This window comes from Erpetoichthys calabaricus, chromosome 1, assembly GCF_900747795.2.
Source record: "Erpetoichthys calabaricus chromosome 1, fErpCal1.3, whole genome shotgun sequence".
In the NCBI taxonomy this organism is placed as follows: domain Eukaryota; kingdom Metazoa; phylum Chordata; class Cladistia; order Polypteriformes; family Polypteridae; genus Erpetoichthys; species Erpetoichthys calabaricus.
This window is the reverse complement of record NC_041394.2, coordinates 38,178,410-38,200,543: the sequence shown is the minus strand read 5'-3', so window position 1 is coordinate 38,200,543 and position 22,134 is coordinate 38,178,410. Positions and strand designations below refer to the sequence as shown.

The following is a 22,134-nucleotide window of genomic DNA, read 5'->3' as shown; positions in this document are numbered from 1 at the left end:
CTGAGAAAGTCACCCAGAATGCTAATGCTTATGCTCAGAGTATTATGGTGATGTTCTGTTAGGTTTATGAACTATACATATGATTGTTCCACTATTCACCTCTCTCTGTATGTTCTAAACTTTGCTGTTGACTTACCATACCCGACTCCTTTCTTTCCTGCTTCATTCATTAAAGCCTTTCAAGTGCTCACAGTATTCTTTTTCTGGGATTCTTGGTATCCAAAGTTCCACAACACACCTCCACCCAACACGTTGGTATCTCCTACATTGTGTGACTCTATCATCCTCCATAGGTCAGTTTGTGATATTCCACTTGTCTCAACACTCCAGTTTGGACTTGAAACCATTCACTTTTATTTTGCAGTACTGCTTTACTCATTTAAACCATTTAAAGCTGACTTCTTTATAGATATTCATTCTCTTGTGATGTTAATCATATCCTGATAAGATTCACTTTGTTTCTTTGGCATTTTGATTTGACACCTTGGTATTTGGCTTTACGCAAAGTCTTTTTTTAATTTTTTATAAAAATGTATTTATTTATTTTTTGATTTGCCAGGTTATTTTTGTGGTTGTTGTGTTGTATTTTTCCTTGCTTTGCAATGGAATGGCCTGCACTGGATTGATCAAAGTCAAGCACACTTAAGTTATTAAATTAAATCTAATGATTTTTCTTACACTCATATAAGTTTTCACACATTCCTGTTTAAGGAAGAATTTACCAGTACTCTGCACATGTAACAGTACTACTACAACTACATAAGAAATTTGAAAAACGAGAGGAGACTAAACAAGAGGGAAAACTATTTATCTAGTTAACAGCTAATCTGTCCCAATATCTCATCCAGAACTTCTTCTTAAAGCCAGTGTAGTGACATATTGCCACTGCTATAACTACTACTAATTGGACCTGTCATGCTGAGTTCTGAAGTGACCACACGGATGGAATTTGACAGTCATCTGTCTGTTAATCAGGTGTGAAACACATATGGCATTAAAGCTTTCCTTACGAATTACTAAAGCATCCCGCATATTGTCGTAGATTGTCATATGTCCAAGAACCTGGTGCCAAAATACTGTAGTTTAGCAGTCAAAAAATAAATAGAGAAAGGTATGCTCCTCAACACTGGACAAGGAAGTTGTCAAGTCTGCCAACTAGGCGAAGGAGTAATGGAGTTCAGGGTCCCCGTTTCTTGCCAAAGTTAATGCAGAACTTCAGGTGTTCTCAATCCTAGGCCTACAGGGGGATGCAGTCATTGCAGGCTTTTTATTGTTAAGGACAATCTCCTAATTAGAAACTTCATCTTTCTGTGTAGGACTTGACACTTAATTAGATGTTCTACTCTTTATCCTTCACAAATTCCTTCTAGCCCGTATCTGCATATTCTTAGAAAATCAACAAAATAAGGTTTGTGAAAAGGGGTAAATTTGACAACAAGTCAAACTATAAATTACAGTATATGTGAGTTTTTTATGTGAGTTTTCTCATACCGGTGAGTCAAGAGGTTAGACAAAAAAATAGAGTGATTTCTAAACATTCATAAGTAGTTCTAATGAACATAAAATGTGCTCTGGAGTTGCACTGACATAAGTTTCCCAAGAGATTTGTGTGTGGCATCCTAATGACCCGCAGGCCCAAAGTTGTTGGAGTACAAGAGTGAAGTTGCTCCACTGATATTTTACAAATTGTAAGTAAATGTGCAACTTAGCTTAGCTGCACAAACATTATTAGTTGTGTGATTAGTGTGCAGCTGTCTTTCCTGAAAATCTGAGTTGAAATTGGGAGTCTTAATTGACAGTATAGTGTAAAAACAATTGTAAAAATGGCTATGTCTGCTTAAAGTAGGGGGGCTCCCTTGGTGCTCATTTACCAGACCTATGGTGATACTGCCACTTTAAAACCTAGATTCTACACTTTGTCCATCCTTTTACACAATGCCTTGCTCTAATTCTGTACATCTTGAAGTATTATTAGTTAACAATAAGATTTATTATGAATGATGTAAAGCCAAACCACACTGTAAAAAAAACAATAGACTGCATCATGGCTTTCACTGTCACATCTCCAAACCCATGGCTGCACTAATACAACAAGCACTGCGCTCTCCTTTGCTATCTATGGCAATGTTGTAATACCACCATCATCTCCTTCAACTCTATGGAACTGCTGCAGCATACACTGCACCCCTCTTCATTCTCCCGTAATTAAGCAGAAAGACAATGAAGGTAATGAAGGTAACATTTCACTTTCCATGACCATGTGCCTGAGTACAATTTTAAAAATGGTCAGTGCTGAACAGGGGACGAGCTGTAGGAAGCAAAAAGACATAAAGCCGCTTACCATAGATGTGGCAGTTTCAAGGACGGGGGTTCAGACTTGGTGATCTTCAACAGCACTCTCATGGGGTTGAGCTCGTGGAATGGTGGCTCCATTTCTGCTGCCTCAATTAGAGTGATCCCCAGGGACCAGATGTCAGCCTTGGCAGTGTAAGGAACATCTTTTGATGTCTCACACTGGATCACCTCTGGGGCCATCCTGATCAAAGTGAAGTAAATATTTATTAGATGAAAATTTTGGACAATCTTACCTTTGCCTTAAGAGGAATGCAAAGGCAGTGCCTGAAGTTTTAGCTGCACAACAAATCCAACTTGTGAAAGATGACACTGTGGTGTCCAAAGTGACACCCAACAAGAACAGTGAGGTTACATGCTCTTCCTTGTGTTTGAAAGTAGTCTCTTCTGTGTGCTACAGTTTTGCTTTCATGTCCCACAGGCAAGCAGGCAAGGATAATTTGTGACTTAAAATTGAAAGGATATGGATGTTGGAATGAGCATGACTGGGTTCAACAGCGACCTAATGGCCCAATCCAGGGCTGCTGTTGTATGTTCTGCTCCCTATGACGCTTAAGAAAATAATAATCTTGGTGCTATGATAACATACTGTAGTCCACATGATCCAAGGGTCTGCTTGGAACCTTGTTGGAGATGTTGTAAGCAAGCAGCATTAACAACAGTAAAAGATGAAGATGGGCATTATAGCAGAGATTTTGAAAATATGAAAGAAAATGCATTTACATGTCTTATGCATTATAAGTTAACCAACTGATTATCATCTCCAACTCATCCTGGGGCCACTTTGGGTTCCAGAGAATTCAGTGACCCCACATATTGCCATTTCTTCTTTTTTCATCACTGCCAACATATGGGGCTGTTAATGTACCCATCATGACAAAAAAATTGAAACTAGAAGGAATTTAACAAGACTCTCCAGATGACTTATTTATTTGAGAATATCAATATCAACTAAAAACTTTTTGTGAACTTTCAAAATGCCAAAGCCATTTGCAAAAGGGCAAAATCATTTACATTTACATATTTAGTTGACGCTTTTATCCAAGGCGACCTACAACATTGGAGATACAACTGGTTATGTTTTGTTTTGTTTTCGTTTTGTTTCATTCTTATTTTGCAGCTTCTTAAAAATTACATTATGCTGGCTAGACCCAGGTCACATACTAGTTGGCCACTCACATAGACAGTAACCCAGATGCCAATAAAATGCCACTATTTTATTGCACAAAGTGGAAAATACCAGAGAATGAGAGGATGTGGGGAGCGGCTGTTGAGTTCACATGGAGAACTGAAGGCAGATCTCTTAGAAATGCACATTCCCCTTCATGGCTGCAGCAATAATAATAATAATAATAATAATAATAATAATAATAATAATAATAATAATAATATTTTTTTACATTTATATAGCACCTTTCAAAGTGGGGAGCCACTTCAACCACCACTAATGTGTAGCAACCACCTGGATGATGTGACAAAAGCCATTATGCACCAGTATGCTCACCACACGTTAGCTGTTAGCTGGTGAACGGGTGAGAATTAGTTAACCAATCATAAACGGGAGATGATCAGGGGGCCAAAATGACCTGTCTTTAATGTTTTCCCTTAGTCCTTTAAGAAGTCCTCATACCATACCTCACATTCCTGTTGTCCATGTATTAATTTGAAGAACCTGCCTTTTCTTCTGTATTTCCAGGTTGCAGTGGGTACAAGAGGGAAAGCAACCTTGGACAATACACCAACCATGTATGGAATACACTCATATATTCACTCAAATAGGGTTTATGTAAACACACCGATTAATCTAGGATGGGTTATAAACCAGAGCAGTTGGAAAAAATACATTTGGATGAAGGGGAAACACATAAACGCTATGCAAACAGTAACCTGGATGGTGTTTGAGTTCATTGTCCTGTGACAAGCAGCAGTGCTACTACACTCTCAGCGTTTCACATGGTCAACCACTAGATCCTCCTTGCCATATTGGCATCACTGGGACTGCCCTCAGGTAGTTTGAGTCCCACCTTTTAGGCAGATCCTACCATGTGTCCTGGAGACATGTCAAAGCTATACTAGGCTATCACCAGGATGCCCCAAGGATCAGTGCTGAGTCCTCTCGTTTTTATTTACCTCCTCACTAATCCCTATCATCCTGTTCCGTGGTTTTTCTGATCAGTGCCATGCTGAAGATATGCAGCTCTAACTGTTTTTTCAGCCAGAGCACCACACAGTATCATGTGTCTCACTAATATTTCAACCTGGATGAAGGGACACCATCTTCAGGTCAACCTGGCAAAGACAGACCTTCATGTTATTGTAGCTAATCTGTCGATTTAACACTTCATCATTGTTCAGCTTGGCTAATTATCACTAACACTTACCAAGTCTGTTCTCAATCTTGGGGTGGTAATCGGTGACCAGTTGCACTTCAGGGACCATGAAACTACTGTTTCTCAGTCTTGCAGATTCAAGTTATACATCATTTGCAAGATCAGACCATATTTGACAGAGTAAATGCAAATGTTAAATGAAAAAGAAATGGACTTGCCAGTAATAGATACTAATGGCTGCAAGTCCCTCCATTGTCCATCTATTATCAAACGCACCGGATGAGGTAACAGTCACAGGGCACCCATCCACAAAGCCAATTTAGAGCGGACATCAAATCTATGACACATATCTTTAAGATATGAGAGAAAAGCCCACAGGATGCAGGGGAACGCAATTTGTACACTTGACTCTAAAACTGTCATTAAGTGATGCTCTGAAGCATTAAACATAATTCAAAAATAAAGCATACATACCAGTAGGGGGTACCAATGAATGTAGCTCTTTTTTGGAAAGTGCTGGCATTTTTAGCTGAGACCCCAAAATCAGCTGTGAAACAAAGGATAAAGTTAGTGTTTCTTTAATTTAAGATTCAATGTTTTATTAAGTGTTTAAAATAATAATGAAGTTTTCATACTTCAAGGTGTGACTTTTTTCTCAGATTTCTAGAACAGGGTTTCTTAAGGTTTTTTAGTCACAACACAATATTGCACTTCTTGGTGTTTTCAAGACTCATCCCTTGGAGAACCACTGAAAATCATCTGAGCTTTGGGAGCATGATCAAAGATGATTGTGGGGAAAATGTTGATTGCTTAATCAACCTGCGGGAACCCACTGCTACCCACTTCACAAACCATCTCTGACTCATTCCCATTAATACAACAGTGACTCGCCACCCAATCCAAAGTTTAAGAAACCCTGCTTAAGAAATATTTTGGCATTTTCTGACAGCGGATATTAGAAAGATCTCTCAAGGTCAGACTAGCCTAGAACTCAAGAACAAACAGGCAAAAACATTGAGAAGATTAAGAGAATTGTGAGGTCAGAAAAATTTGTCAAGTAGTTTGGAAGCCAAATAAACTTTTTCTAAGATTTCTTCAGTTTAGAGTAATGCCAAGTTTAGGAAGGGTCAAAAATACGATGTCTGTCCATCTGCAGTTCAAAGACCAATGTCACTTGCAAGCAGCATGTGTTCCATCATGGCAATGAACAAATAATACGACATAACCATGAAAATAAATGATTGAATCACTTCATCAATAGTGTCCTATGGTATAAACAGTATGAAGACACATAACAGGCTCAGTGCCTTCTCAATTTCCTGCTGGTGTAGACTTAATGTTAATGTATTCTAGTTTAAATCAGTAAATCATGATCTGATAACTGGCTCAGGGTCAATTACAGATAGACATTAGAATCATATAATGTGATGCAACAGGGACTTTTCTGTGCCAACATTGGCATTCACTCACCGAGTTTAACATCTCCTTCCAAGGTGAGTAAAATGTTTCCTGCTTTCAGGTCTCGATGGATGATCCTGTTGTTGTGAATGTAGTCCAGGGCCTGCAGGGTCTGCTGGCACACCACTTGAATCTGAGGCTCACTTAGCCCTCTTTCCAGCTCTGTGATGGCATAGGAGATATAAATGCAAATGGCTTTGGCATTACAATGTGACTATGAAACACTGGGGAATCTCTATCCAAATGACTGAAGAGAAATGCACACTACATACTGTTTGTATGCAAGCACACACACTCTCACACAAACACTAGTATAGTCATTCAAACACATACCCTGTATATAAACTTGATTAGGCCCACAGGGCTTCTTAAACCTTTATATTCTTCTGACTCAATCTTGCCTTTATTAGTGTCTTTGATACCCATGATGATGTTGGAGCCATTTGGAGTATCTCCACCAATCATCGGAGTGTGGGCGGGTCCACCTTGGAGACTCACTACACAAAAGCAGCAATCCGCAACCCAAAACTTTAAGAAACTCTGGATTAGGGATACATGTTCACAGGTATACAATCACAACTCATGTCAACAACACACATGCACATTTGAAAACAAGTGTATATGTATTCACCCACATGCATTTATACACTTGTAAATGCACACACACATTTACACATATGTATCAGATATGAATATGTGAGTACATCATACTGAAATCTCACAAATAGTACTCACACATACCTGTACACATGTACCAACATGCACACAAATACATACATACCCATGTGAATGTATACTCACTTTCACTCACACATACACTCAGGTACTCATACACTTACTGGTATACACATATATACTATGCACATTTACAAACACATGTGTGCACACTCCACAGGTGTATGCACACATCCACACACACATTGACATATAGTACATACTAGCAGATGCAGACGCACATACATTCAAATATACTAAATTTCACTAAATTCACACACATACAGTACATATACACATTCAAACACATATATGAGCATACTGAAACAAACACATGTTCACATATATGCAATAGTTTGAACACACTCCTATGAACACACATTAAAATTTACTTTTACAAGCTGTGTCTGTTTGCAAGGTATTATCTATTATATATATATATATATATATATATATATATATATATATATATATATATATATATATATATATATATATATATATATATGCAGTTGGAGATCCACGAAGGGAAAAAAAATGAATCACGTATCATAAAATAGTTTTATTCCTGAGCTTTCAACCCCTATCAGGGATCTTCATCAGAGGATAATGCTTAGACTTACAAGAATCAAAGGCAATATATAGCAACACATTCAGTGGGGGGTTGTGAGGGGGGGGTTGGGTGGGTGGAGGTGACTAAGTCAGTATGATCGGGGGGGGGGGGGGGGGGTTGTACAGTTTAATTATTGTGTACATGTCCTTCTTAAGTTGGCATATGCTGGATTTATGTCCAAGTGTCTGTTGATGGCGTTTTCATCTGATAGCCAAGACTCTGCCAACTCTCTGGCACTTTTTGTACTGGCCTTAAATTTTACTTTTACGTTGTCCCAGTTGAATGTGTGTCCTGTCGATTTAGTATGTGCATATATCAAAGATAGTGCGTCTTTTCTTCTGACAGCGTTGCGATGTTCCTGTACACGTGTTGAAATTCTTTTTGACGTTTGTCCTATGTATACCGCTGAGCAAGAATTGCATGGAATACTATAAACTGCGTTTCGTGTTTTGGCTGTCGATTTCTTGTTTTTAGCATTAAACAGGACCATGCGCAGATTGTTCGTGGGTTTATGTGCTATTCTGATGCCCCATTTGGTTAGGGTGCGTGCCGTGCCTTCTGACACATTATGGTGATACGGGAGTGAATGCCAGGTGGGGTGGGGGTTCTGATTTAAGTCGATTGTATGCTGATTCCTTTGGCGTCTGCTGTGTAGACTCCGATTAATTAATTCTCGTCCAACTTTTCACCTCGAACGGATACTCAAAAACATTCATTAATCGGAGGAACATCGCAACGCCGTCAGAAGAAAGGACGCACTATCTTTGATATATGCACATACTAAATCGACAGGACACACATTCAACTGGGACAACGTAAAAGTAAAATTTAAGGCCAGTACAAAAAGTGCCAGAGAGTTGGCCGAGTCTTGGCTATCAGATGAAAACGCCATCAACAGACACTTGGACATAAATCCAGCATATGCCAACTTAAGAAGGACATGTACACAATAATTAAACTGTACAACCCCCCCCCCCCTTGATCATTCTGACTTAGTCACCTCCACCCACCCAAACCCCCCCCCACCCCCCACTGAATGTGTTGCTGTATATTGCCTTTGATTCTTGTAAGTCTAAGCATTATCCTCTGATGAAGACCCATGATAGGGGTTGAAAGCTCAGGAATAAAACTATTTTATGATACGTGATTCGTTTTTTCTCCCTTCGTGGATCTCCAACTGCAAATATGCAAACCGTATCACAGACCTTCTCTTCCATATATATATATATATACAGTAATCCCTCCTCCATCGCGGGGGTTGCGTTCCAGAGCCACCCGCGAAATAAGAAAATCCGCGAAGTAGAAACCATATGTTTATATGGTTATTTTTATATTGTCATGCTTGGGTCACAGATTTGCGCAGAAACACAGGAGGTTGTAGAGAGACAGGAACGTTATTCAAACACTGCAAACAAACATTTGTCTCTTTTTCAAAAGTTTAAACTGTGCTCCATGACAAGACAGAGATGACAGTTCAGTCTCACAATTAAAAGAATGCAAACATATCTTCCTCTTCAAAGGAAACAGAGAGGAATGCAAACAAATCAATAGGGCTGTTTGTTTTTAAGTATGCGAAGCACCGCCGGTACAAAGCTGTTGAAGGCGGCAGCTCAAACCCCCTCCGTCAGGAGCAGAGAGAGAGAGAGAGAGAGAGAGAAAAACAAAGTCAAAAATCAATACGTGCCCTTTGAGCTTTTAAGTATGCGAAGCACCGTGCAGCATACTGAAAAGCTGCACACAGAAGGTAGCAACGTGAATATAATCTTTCAGCATTTTTAGACGAGCGTCCGTATCGTCTAGGTGTGCGAACAGCCCCCCTGCTCACACCCCCTACGTCAGGATCACAGATAGTCAGCGCAAGAGAGAGAGAGAAAGAAAAGTAAGCTGGGTAGCTTCTCAGCCATCTGCCAATAGCGTCCCTTGTATGAAATCAACTGGGCAAACCAACTGAGGAAGCATGTACCAGAAATTAAAAGACCCATTGTCCTCAGAAATCCGCTGTATATATATATATATATATATATATATATATATATATATATATATATATATATATATATATATATATATATATATATATATATTTACACACACACACACACACACACAAGGCCCTTACCCAGCCAGGTCATACTGACCATGGAAGGACTAGGGGGAAGAGAGTATTTTCAACACTGTTATTCCTCTGGACAGAAAGAAGGCAGCCCCACATGCAAGTTCAACTCTGCTGGAGCTCGTGGTCACCATCAAGGGCCGCCTGGACGATTGCAGGGCCCAATTTGGCAGCCACTTCCACCACACTCGGAAGTGCTGCTGGAAGAAGCTCGTTGGGCACCTGGAGTCCTTCCAGGTGCCATATAAAAGGAGATATTCTCCACCACTCAATGGCCAGAGTCGGGAGGAAGTGGACAAAGCTCGTGAGGAGGAGTGGAGGTGGAAGGATTGGCTGAGAGAAGGGACTGTGTTTCACTGTGCTGGGGCTATTATGTTAATGTGGGAAGCCAAGAAAAGTACTCCCCGACTCTAAATAAAACCTGGTGCTGTGTGGTGAAACTTGTGTCCAGCCTGTCTGTGTTGGGCTTAGGATGGCTGTACGTGCCCCCAAGCTTCACAAAATACGTATATATACATATATAGAGAGATAAGCTCCTGTAGAATAAACTCTTATGTTTGTTCCAGCCTGTTCAGCAATAAAGATAATGTTCTTGGAAACCCTGTCCTAGTTTAACAGGTGGAGGCCACTGACATTTTTCCCTCTTCATCTTTTCTGACTGTATTTTCACTAGTTTTGCATTTGTCTACAGTCAGTATCACTACTGGTAGCATGAGGTGATGTTTGGACCTTACAGAGGTGGCACTGGTAGTCCAACTTCTCCAGGATGGCACATCAATACGTGCCACTGCCAGAAGGTTGCTATGTCTCCCAGCACAGTCTCAAGGGCATGGAGGAGAATCCAGGAGACAGGCAGTCACTCTAGGAGAGCTGGACAGGGCCGTAGAAGGTCCTTAACCTATCAGCAGGACCGGTATCTGCTCATTTGGGCAAGGAGAAACAGGATGAGCACTGCCAGAGCCTACACAATGACCTCCAGCAGGCCACTGGTATGAATGTCTCTGTCCAAACAATCAGAAACAGACTTCATAAGGGTGGCCTGAGGGCCTAATGTCCTCTAGAGGGCGCTGTGCTCACTGCCTGGCACTGTGGACCTCGATTGGTATTTGACATAGAATACCAGAATTGGCAGGTCCACCACGGGCACCCTGTGCTTTTCACAGAGGGGAGCAGGTTAACCCTGAGTACATGTGACAGACGTGAAAGGGTTTCATGAAGCCTCGGAGAACGTTATGCTGCCTGTAACATCGTTCAGCATGACTGGTTTGGTAGTGGGTCAGTTATGGTCTGGTGAGGCATATCCATGGAGGGACACACAGTCCTCTACGGGATAGACAATGGCACCTTGACTGCCATCAGGTATTGGGATGAAATCCTTGGACCCATTGTCAGACCCTATGCTGGATCAGTGGGTCCTGGGTTCCTCCTGGTGCACGACACTGCCTTGCCTCATGTGGCGAGAGTATGCAGGCAGTTCCTGGAGGAAGAAGTAATTGATACCATTGACTGGCCCTCACGCTCTTCTGTCCTAAATCCAATAGAACACCTCTGGGACATTATGTTTCGGTCCATCCGACGCCACCCGGTTGCACCTCAGACTGTCCAGGAGCTCAGTGATGCCCTGGTCCAGATCTGGGAGGAGATCCCCTAGGACACCATCCATCGTCTCATTAGGAGCATGCATCCCCCCAAAGTTGTTAGGCAAGCATACAAGCACGTGGGGGACATACAACCTGCTGAGTACAATTTGGAGTTGCTGCAATGAAATTTCAGCAAAATGGACTAGCCTGCCGCATCATTTTTTCACTTTCATTTTTGGGGTGTCTTTGAATTTAGCCCTCTGTAGGTTGATCATATTCATTTCCATCAAACAATGTGACATCCTTTTGTTCCTAACACATTACCATATCAGTCCATATCAGTAGAGATATCCATCCATCCATTCATAATCCAACCCGCTATATCCTAACTACAGAGTCACGGGGGTCTGCTGGAGCCAATCCCAGCCAACACAGGGCGCAAGGCAGTAGAGATATCCAGTTGGATTTTTTTCCCATTGAGATCTGATGTGTTTTCAAAGTGTCCCTTTAATTTTTTTCAGCAGTTTATTGTACTGTAACATGCATGCACATTGAAAGCAGCTTAAGGGCTCTGGTGATGGTAATTTCCTGATGCCCCAGGGGTTAGCGCTTTGTGCTAATGCCTTTTCTCTTCCTCCCTCTGCAGACTGGAAGATTGACAGCTATACCACTGATGTCCATCCAACTGGAGCCTCATCTTCCTGCCAGAAGGACTCATAACATCTTGATTCAGCTCTGTTCTGGACTTGCGTCTGAAAAGATGTTATTAATCTTTCTCTATCAAGAGTTATTTACTTGGTTGTTTTTCAAATATACGGGGTCACGGTGCTGCCCGAAACCTTTTCCTGTCTTCTCTGTTTACTATATATATATGTCTGTTACTATATATATCTGTTATTTATTACCAGTTACTTTATTAAGTTCACCAGCTGTTTAACACAAATAGTCTGCTCCTCCAAACAGCCCAGTATTGTAGCTCAACCTCAAAATATACTGTACAGTATAAAATGCAAACATGCTCAGGATGATTAAGTGTTGTATTAGCTTGGCATACCTAATAAAGTGGCCAATGAGTGTATATTTGTTTAAAATTAATTTTTATACATTCACATCATAGGCAAGTTAAGTGACTTGCTTAGAGTTTCACAATAAATGAGATTTGAGGATGGAACTTGCAGTCTTTTGATTTTATAGTCCACTTCCATAACCACTACAGGACATGCAACATATTGAAATTAAATAATATATTTAACAGCAACACACTTACCCAACATTATTGCATCTAATGCTCCTCCTGGACAAAACTCAATTATAATCTGTAGGATAGAAGAACAAATAAGCTTCGAAGAGGAATGTTTTTCCAATCCTTTAGCCTAATGGATGCATCAGAAAAAATAACACCCACCAGTCCAACATTCCCCTACAAACAGGCTCAACTTTTACTTTCATAAAGCTACAATAATACAGTATAAATTATACCCATTTGCACTATACTGACTTTGAAGGAAGATATTAATGCCAGAGTCATCAAGGTTAAGCATTGCATTTTGGGATGAAATCCCACTTGCCCACATTCATTATGGTTCTGCCTTTAGACTTGTTTGACCCAACTTTTTTCATATCTGCTAGTTTAGTTCCATTACCTCTGTCATCAACCCAAGTTCAATTAAAGTTTGATTAAATGTCTTCTCCACTCACCCAAAGCTTGCTTTCAAAAAAGAGTGCACCCAACAATTTGACGATGTTACTGTGACAACACAGTGCCAGGATATCAATTTCTATGACATGGTCCTCTAGCTCTTCTTCACTTTTCACCTCAATCACTTTGGCAGCTGCCAGGACTCCTGATGACTTTTTGCGCACCTAAGGAAAAGAGAGAGCAGATGCATTCTTGTGTGACATACTGAAAAACCTCACTCCAAGAGTCCAAGGAACTGAATGCATGTATAGATGTGCGTTTATCCACAGAGCTGCAGCTAGCAGTAAAGAATCATTAATTCTGTTGTAAACAAGACTTACAAATGGGGCTGACTTGAGCATTTCTACTGCCCTAGATGAAGCTCTAAATGGCACCCCATTAATCCCCTTGCTTTGGCAGAATCATCACTGCCAGACATGTACAGTAGCTACAAATCTAGAGAATGAGAGAGGAGCTAGGACTGGAAAGAATGAAATATTAATACAAAACAGTGGATTGACAGTGTTGAGGGGGACATTAATTATTTATGGTAATATCTGTTTACAAGACTCTCTCAGAATACTCTGAGCTGTGCCATTCCAGAAAACATTTAAGAATTGGAGTGTATTAACATGCTTTCTTTCTTTCTTTCTTTCTTTCTTTCTTTCTTTCTTTCTTTCTTTCTTTCTTTCTTTCTTTCTTTCTTTCTTTCTTTCTTTCTTTCTTTCTTTCTTTCTTAAGAAAAAGCAATTATATTATACAATCAAAATGTTCACTTTAACCATATGAGAGATACATAGCTCTCCATGTAAACCTCCAGTCTACAGATAACTAATGATGATGGTGACAGTCTAGTTATACTTAATTTCAAAACTTTCATAGCTCTGAAAACTTTTACATTTCATTTTGGTCACTGAAATGAACTTGACACAATGACAAAATTCAATGAAACTAAAGTATAATTATTCTCTTTAATTATTTACCCATGATTCCTGTTTGCTGATTGCTCATTAATGTATGCAAAACTAGGGGGCTTTGTCCCCTGCTCATTTCGCTCACCAATCCCTGTGCCTGTGCTACGCGCTGGCCACTTTGCGGTTCTACTTCTTGCGTATGAGGATGCGGATATACAGTTTACTAAATATTTTACATTGCAGCAAGTAATAAACCATATTAAAAAATATTAATACGTAATAATTTGAATGTAAATTATGTTTCATGTTGCGCTAGAGTTATTCATTGCGTAATACAATTTTGTTCAGTTTGGCTTTGAGACTATTGCGCAAAAACTTTTTAAACTTACACTTTTACTGTAAAATTTAAGTTAAAACAATTTTTTTATTAAATTTTTGTCAATATCGCATTGAATTGTGATTCTGTATTTGGGCTTTCATTGTGACAACTCCACGTATAACTGCACGTGATTGAATTTCGTTTCTTTCCCTCTGTTAAGTAAAACGACCTTTTTCGAATGTTCTGCTCTGAGATTTGTAAATTGTCTTTGCAAAAGCTATTCTAATGGGAAATATTTTACATATAACATTTTAATATGAATGGCATATCAAGACCTCCTTTGTTGTTTAATGTTATCCCCTGATGATGTACTACATTGCCTTTCTTGGATACATCCGTCATTCTACAGTAATTCATGCGGAAGAAGACCGGACAGTGCTAACGATTGTAGATATTCTTCGGAATATTGTAAGTTGATGTTTTCATCTTCTGCAGGATCACCACCATCTGTCACAGCATAGTCTATTGATACACATTTAACCTTTTTGCAGTGTAACCGATCATCATTTTTGGTGTTAATTCATTTGGCCTCATTGTTTCTCAGTTTTAGGATTGCCTGTGTACTCATTTTTACTGTAGATAACCCTGATGAAATGTCTTGTCTCGTTGGAGCAAGAACTGTGTCTGTCAAAAGCATTCACACAAATGAGAGGTGAGGGTACCATGTGCGTGATTTTCTATGGTTGAGAGGAGGGAGTGACTTGAAAACATCTCATAACCAAAGTCTCAACTTGCGGGACTTGAAAAAATCTTCCAAAAAGTCTCGTCTTCCAAAAAGTCTTGTCTCATTGCAGGATTTTTTTATTATAATACAGAGAAATGCAATATAACTATCCAATCAATATACAACCTCATAGAGTTTTTTCCAGTGACATTATTGTTATTATGAATGCTCTTGTTGGATTATTATTATTTACAAAAAACAGAAAAATAGGGCAAAATACTTAAAAGAGCAAAAAAGATGTGCCTAAAAAGGCAATCCAAGGCAAACAAGTCCCAATATGCAAATCCAAAGGCAATCCAAGAAAACAAAGCAAGAAAATCCAGAAACCATCAATAATGAAAAATCATTACTTAGAGAAAACATTCAATACAAACTCAATGGCCTGCTCCTGAATCCTTTCTCTATGAGACTTAAATAGCCTGAGTTAGAATCCAGCAGCAGTGACATCAGGGTGGCCCCACCTCCTGGGACTCCACCCACAGACTGCAAGAAGTTACAACACATTTAAGGATGCAGAACACACAAAACAAATGATAAGCAAAACTAACAGAAATAAAATTCAAAATCCTGGCTGTAACACCACAAAATCCAACTATAGGCCCGCCACTCTAAACAAGCTGCTTGGGCACAAAGAACTGAAAATCATTAAAACTGATAAGGTCATCAGGAAAAATTTGATTTTTAATTAGAAACAGTAAAGGAAAAGCCAAGAGCAAATGGTTATTTTAGGCATGGCATGGTTAAGTGACTACTCACCCTGCATGATACAGTCATCAGTCATATACAGTGGTGTGAAAAACTATTTGCCCCCTTCCTGATTTCTTATTCTTTTGCATGTTTGTCACACAAAATGTTTCTGATCATCAAACACATTTAACCATTAGTCAAATATAACACAAGTAAACACAAAATGCAGTTTTTAAATGATGGTTTTTATTATTTAGGGAGAAAAAAAATCCAAACCTACATGGCCCTGTGTGAAAAAGTAATTGCCCCCTTGTTAAAAAATAACCTAACTGTGGTGTATCACACCTGAGTTCAATTTCCGTAGCCACCCCCAGGCCTGATTACTGCCACACCTGTTTCAATCAAGAAATCACTTAAATAGGAGCTGCCTGACACAGAGAAGTAGACCAAAAGCACCTCAAAAGCTAGACATCATGCCAAGATCCAAAGAAATTCAGGAACAAATGAGAACAGAAGTAATTGAGATCTATCAGTCTGGTAAAGGTTATAAAGCCATTTCTAAAGCTTTGGGACTCCAGCGAACCACAGTGAGAGCCATTATCCACAAATGGCAAAAACATGGAACAGTGGTGAACCTTCCCAGGAGTGGCCGGCCGACCAAAATTACCCCAAGAGCGCAGAGACGACTCATCCGAGAGGTCACAAAAGGCCCCAGGACAACGTCTAAAGAACTGCAGGCCTCACTTACCTCAATTAAGGTCAGTGTTCACGACTCCACCATAAGAAAGAGACTGGGCAAAAACGGCCTGCATGGCAGATTTCCAAGATGCAAACCACTGTTAAGCAAAAAGAACATTAGGGCTCGTCTCAATTTTGCTAAGAAACATCTCAATGATTGCCAAGACTTTTGGGAAAATACCTTGTGGACTGATGAGACAAAAGTTGAACTTTTTGGAAGGCAAATGTCCCGTTACATCTGGCGTAAAAGGAACACAGCATTTCAGAAAAAGAACATCAAACCAACAGTAAAATATGGTGGTGGTAGTGTGATGGTCTGGGGTTGTTTTGCTGCTTCAGGACCTGGAAGGCTTGCTGTGATAGATGGAACCACGAATTCTACTGTCTACCAAAAAATCCTGAAGGAGAATGTCCGGCCATCTGTTCGTCAACTCAAGCTGAAGCGATCTTGGGTGCTGCAACAGGACAATGACCCAAAACACACCAGCAAATCCACCTCTGAATGGCTGAAGAAAAACAAAATGAAGACTTTGGAGTGGCCTAGTCAAAGTCCTGACCTGAATCCAATTGAGATGCTATGGCATGACCTTAAAAAGGCGGTTCATGCTAGAAAACCCTCAAATAAAGCTGAATTACAACAATTTTGCAAAGATGAGTGGGCCAAAATTCCTCCAGAGCGCTGTAACAGACTCATTGCAAGTTATCGCAAACGCTTGATTGCAGTTATTGCTGCTAAGGGTGGCCCAACCAGTTATTAGGTTCAGGGGGCAATTACTTTTTCACACAGGGCCATGTAGGTTTGGATTTTTTTTTCTCCCTAAATAATAAAACCCACCATTTACAAACTGCATTTTGTGTTTACTTGTGTTATATTTGACTAATGGTTAAATGTGTTTGATGATCAGAAACATTTTGTGTGACAAACATGCAAAAGAATAAGAAATCAGGAAGGGGGCAAATAGTTTTTCACACCACTGTATGTGCTGTAATCACAAGGGGGCATCACTGAGCCTCATCCCGCAGACACAATAATGCCCAGCATTATTCTGGGTTTAAATAAAAGAATTTTATTCAGCTCCAACACCTTATTTACATAAGCACCAGTCACAATATTGAATTATAAAGCCTCTCTTTCCACCTCCAGTAGAGTGTCACTCACTGCCTCCCGACTCTGACTCAACAAAGTGTGACTGGGGGGTCCCTTTCAATCAAACTTGGGAATTGCTTCTGGCGTCACACTCAGGTCTTCCCCCAACAGCACCCTCTGGCAGCTCCAAATGATCCTGACAAGGCTGTGTCTCCAGACTCCAATTCCCATGCAACCCTGTGCATGTCCTAATTGGGTTCAGCCCTGAGGAACACTGCCACCTTTCATGTGGGGGAATGAACTGCTCCCAGTATGCCTATTTGCCCAGTCCATCCATTATTGCACCCTGGCCAGGATGCCTGTCTTTCCTCCATGATACCTACAGTGCTCAAGCATGTTCAGTCCTTTTGGCATGCCCTGACATGGATGCTCAGACTGCATGAGTACATGGCCCCAACACATAGTATTACCCACTGATAATTTGGAATAAAGCTTTACCCATTCACAAAAATAATATTGCAACCACAATGTAAAACTAGAAAAGAGCTGCACTTCTGAGTCTTGCTGTACTATGAAACTATGAAGAAAAGAAAAAGGAGCAACCAGAAATGCAAATATTTTAGAAGGTGTTGTGATGTGAGATTTTGCATACAAGTTAATAAATATTTTGTATGTCTTTATTTGTAATTTAGGCAAACCAATGTAATATTAGTGTTACATTAGTGAGAAGCATTCATGTTTACTCCTCCTTTTAGGAATGGGTGTCTTTGAATTTTACGACAGAGTTGGGGGTAAGTGCCTCAAACCAGTTTGGCAAGTGTTTCTCTGCTAAAGTCTCTATCTCATCCCCCACACAAAGCCAGGCTGCCTAACTGCCAAGCTTTACCTTAACATATGGTTTGGGGGGCAGATGTGAAGATGTTTTATTCCCCCATTGGTCTGAAGTACGGCTATTTGGAACTGGCTTATATCAGAAGCCTTTAAGTACTGGCTGTAGGGGTTGGACAGAAAATCTATAAATTTGCTCACTCCCTTACTCTCTCTCTCTTGCCAAACTGCTGAATGACCATCTCACACCATGAACTGAAAAGGACAACACAATGAAGAGCACAGCTTGGCAGCCATATTGAGACAGGCAATGTGGCCTGTTCTGAAGAAAGCTGACCACAAATGATGCCTTAACTAGAGACATTTTTAAGTAACTAACAAGCCTGTGTGCTGCCAGAAACTACACATCAGCAGTTAATCAGGTTGTATGGTTTCCAATATTCAAATGTACTTTGCATATTGTTATTATTTATGAATATTATGAATAATACATTGTTTAAATTGTAACTTAACTCCTGCTTGCCTTTTACTACACCTAATTGCCTGTGGTTATAGATGTAGGAGGGAACAGTGGTACTGTAAGTCTGGGAGATTTGAGGCATTCTGACAAAGGCTACTTATTAATAATACAAAAGGGGAAAGTAGAGCATCATATTACTCTACGAAGACAAAACAAAAGGTGTTGACAAAACAGTCTGTCTATATCACAGACAAAGTTGGATACGCATAATCAATGTAATTTACTACTGTGTGTGTTTATTTTGGGTTTTTCCACTAAACATTTTTATCATTGGCAAAAAAAAGGTGAAAATGAACATAACAGCAGCAATATCCAATGTTCAAAGTCCAGGCACTATATTACAACATACTGAAATGCAATATCAATCAGTTCTCACTGCTGTTATAATTGTTCTCTTCAATGTCAAATTCATCTGTCTGACCTGTTGAAGTAACTGTCATTTTTAATCATGGCGTTAATTTCTTTTCATTGTTCTTTTCATAGACATTGTGATCTATAACAAGAGTAAGGAGCAGTTTGAGGAGACCCTGCAGAGGTGGAGATATGCTCTGGAGAGGAGAGGAATGAAGGTCAGTAGGAACAAGACAGAATACATGTGTGTAAATGAGAGGGAGGTCAGTGGAATGGTGAGGATGCAGGGAGTAGAGTTGGTGAAGGTGGATGAGTTTAAATACTTGAGATCAACAGTACAGAGTAATGGGGCTTGTGGAAGAGAGGTGAAAAAGAGAGTGCAGGCAGGGTGGAATGGGTGGAGAAGAGTGTCAGGAGTAATTTGTGACAGACGGGTATCAGCAAGAGTGAAAGGGAAGGTCTACAGGACAGTAGTGAGACCAAATGTGTTATTTGGGTTGGAGACGGTGGCACTGACCAGAAAGCAGGAAACAGAGGTGGAGGTGGCAGAATTAAAGATGTTAATATTTGCATTGGGTGTGACGAGGATGGACAGGATTAGAAATGAGGACATTAGAGGGTCAGCTCAAGTTAGACAGTTTGCAGACAAAGTCAAAGAGAAGCGAGATTGCTGGGTACATTGGGAGAAAGATGTTAAGGATGAAGCTGCCAGGTAAGAGGAAAAGAGGAAGGCCTAAGAGAAGGTTTATTATCCTCTGTAAGAGAGGACATGAAAGCGGTGGGTATAACAGAGCAAGATACAAAGGACATGAAGATATCAATTAAGATGATCTACTGTGGCAACTCCTAATGGGAACAGCTAGAAGAAGAAGAAGTTGAATTTCTTTTCATGTTGTATTACAGATGGATGACATGAAAGGGTGTTGTGACCTTTGCTACACATTGAATTTTGGGAAAATTAAAGGCGATGTTCAGAAATTGGCTTGTGAAACTACTTATACTACAAGACAGTTGGATGAAATTTCTGACATGACAGAAATTCTTCTGATTCTATGACATGCCAGTCATAAAATGTAATCAGGCATTGCAATCTCTCTCATTCTGCATGTGAAATGACAGTTGATGAAGCTGAAATCTGAGTTAAAATTCTTTCAGAAGTAACGATTCGATGTACAGTCTGTTGTGATCTGGTAAGGGAAGGTTGCCCAACAAGCCCGTGGCTTCTCTTAGATTATGGAGCCCCTTGCAAAGGTAGCTATCTCAGTGAGAAAATATCAGTAGGGATTACCCTTGAGGAGGATCTTGGCTTTTGCTAGGGCATTCTGAAGTGTAGCCCTTTCAGTAGGACCAGTCTGAAGATGGATCAACACATTCGCACATCCCAGAAGTGACACCTCACAAGCGAGTGGCTTCCAACCCCTGGTAAGGTATTGAAGCTGTTGGGGTGTTATCTTTACTGACTGAATCTGAAACAGGCAGACCCATGTGAATCAAGACTAAATATTTCTAGTTGTCCACCAATATATAAAGAATCTTAAAGGTTACATTGCCTTTTATGAACACTTTTATGCCACTTTTATAATACTTTATTATATGTGGGGTCATCAGGTTTCAATGGATTTATATGGATAAAATCATTCATGCTTAATGTAATACAACAAAATTGTGAATGTTCATTGATCAACAGCCTTCTAACACATAATTTGTAATCACTTCCTGAAAAAACTAATAATAATTGATATTAAATATACCTGATTGGTGGTTATCATATGTTATCCATGATATCTTACGGATTTCACTGCTTAAAGAAGACAGCAGTAGAAACTGTTCAAGTAAGATTAGCTTATTTCTGCTGCTTGTAATTTATAAAAACTATACAGTCTGTAATGTGTGAATATTCCTATTTTAAAAGCATAGCAGTTGCCCAATAACAAGAGGTCAGAGTACATGAATGTAGAATGTATTTAGCAGATCATATTAAAGCGCCTTCTGTGGGAGGTGACTGTGATATCCCGTATAGTGGGAAAGTGGTCCCAATCTACACTCGAGACACCTGATAATTCATGAGCTGAACAGGATCAGTGGTGAGAAAAGACACAGATCCAAAATTGAAGGGTGAAAGGTACAAGTTTATTTACAAGAGTGCTATGCAACAAAAAGTCAGGTGGGCTTTTTTTCAAAGCCCTTCAGGGCTGACACTCCATCAAATAGAAACAAAAAGGAAGAAAAAAGAAAAAAGTGTGTATTTACAGTAAGTACAATGCACTCATCGTTTCTTTATAGAAAAACTACATACACATGTTCCACAAATAAAGGCAGTCTTCCTTCTTTATCTTTGGCTCAGGAAGATCCTCAAAAGGGGGAAAAACAGAGGAAAAATAGATACAAGAAATAACTAGTGTGTGTGTATGTATACAAAAAAATTGCACCAATCCCAAAACAAAAACTAACCCAGATCAAAAGATGTATATATACCTCCACCAAAACCATCACTCGAAGATACATATGTACAAAAAGAGAAATACAGTTTTTACCTGTCAGATAAAACAACTGCTCCTTCTATAGCTCAGCAGTGCTTAACCCTACCTCGCCTTTAGGTGTACTGACGACCCCTACTGACCGGCAACAACTTAAATACACCCGGGAAGATTATCCGGCCAATCTGCCACCCCCGTCTACCCCACGCACCTATCCGGGTAGACGCTGGTTCGTTCACGTCACGCACTGCGTCACGTCCTTTCTAATTAAAATCAGACCCTTTCCCGGTCACGCGCGCTCAAGCCTCACAGACGGCTAACGGCTATGTTAAGCTCAAGCACGCTGGTTGCCGACGCTCCAGTAAATAAACTTTATTTACTTCGAATACAGGATACCCATCTCTGACTTAGCCTCAATTACAAAATGCAGATGCTGGCTTTCTCTTGCAGCCGCACCGCACCCTAAACGAGGAGTGTCCTGCTGCAGTCAGGTCAGTTGTAGGTCTCGGACAGATTCGAGCACTTCAGACGCTATGAGATCCATAAATTGACGCCCCCTTGTGGAGCCATTCCCCTGTTGCACCGACGCCT

At 40.1% G+C, this 22,134-nt stretch overlaps 1 protein-coding gene across 1 annotated transcript in view; it reads right to left on the bottom strand.

The window, feature by feature from the left end:
• LOC114648827 (serine/threonine-protein kinase 10-like) overlaps nt 1-22,134 on the bottom strand; it is a 109,855-nt gene that overhangs the window by 56,959 nt on the left and 30,762 nt on the right. Inside the window, exons 2-6 of the mRNA XM_028798098.2 lie at nt 12,859-13,023; nt 12,428-12,476; nt 6,153-6,302; nt 5,157-5,229; nt 2,342-2,536 (exon numbers count right to left, since the gene is read on the bottom strand). Coding sequence (XP_028653931.2) covers nt 2,342-2,536; nt 5,157-5,229; nt 6,153-6,302; nt 12,428-12,476; nt 12,859-13,023 — 632 coding nt within the window. The remainder of the gene's footprint in view (nt 1-2,341; nt 2,537-5,156; nt 5,230-6,152; nt 6,303-12,427; nt 12,477-12,858; nt 13,024-22,134) is intronic.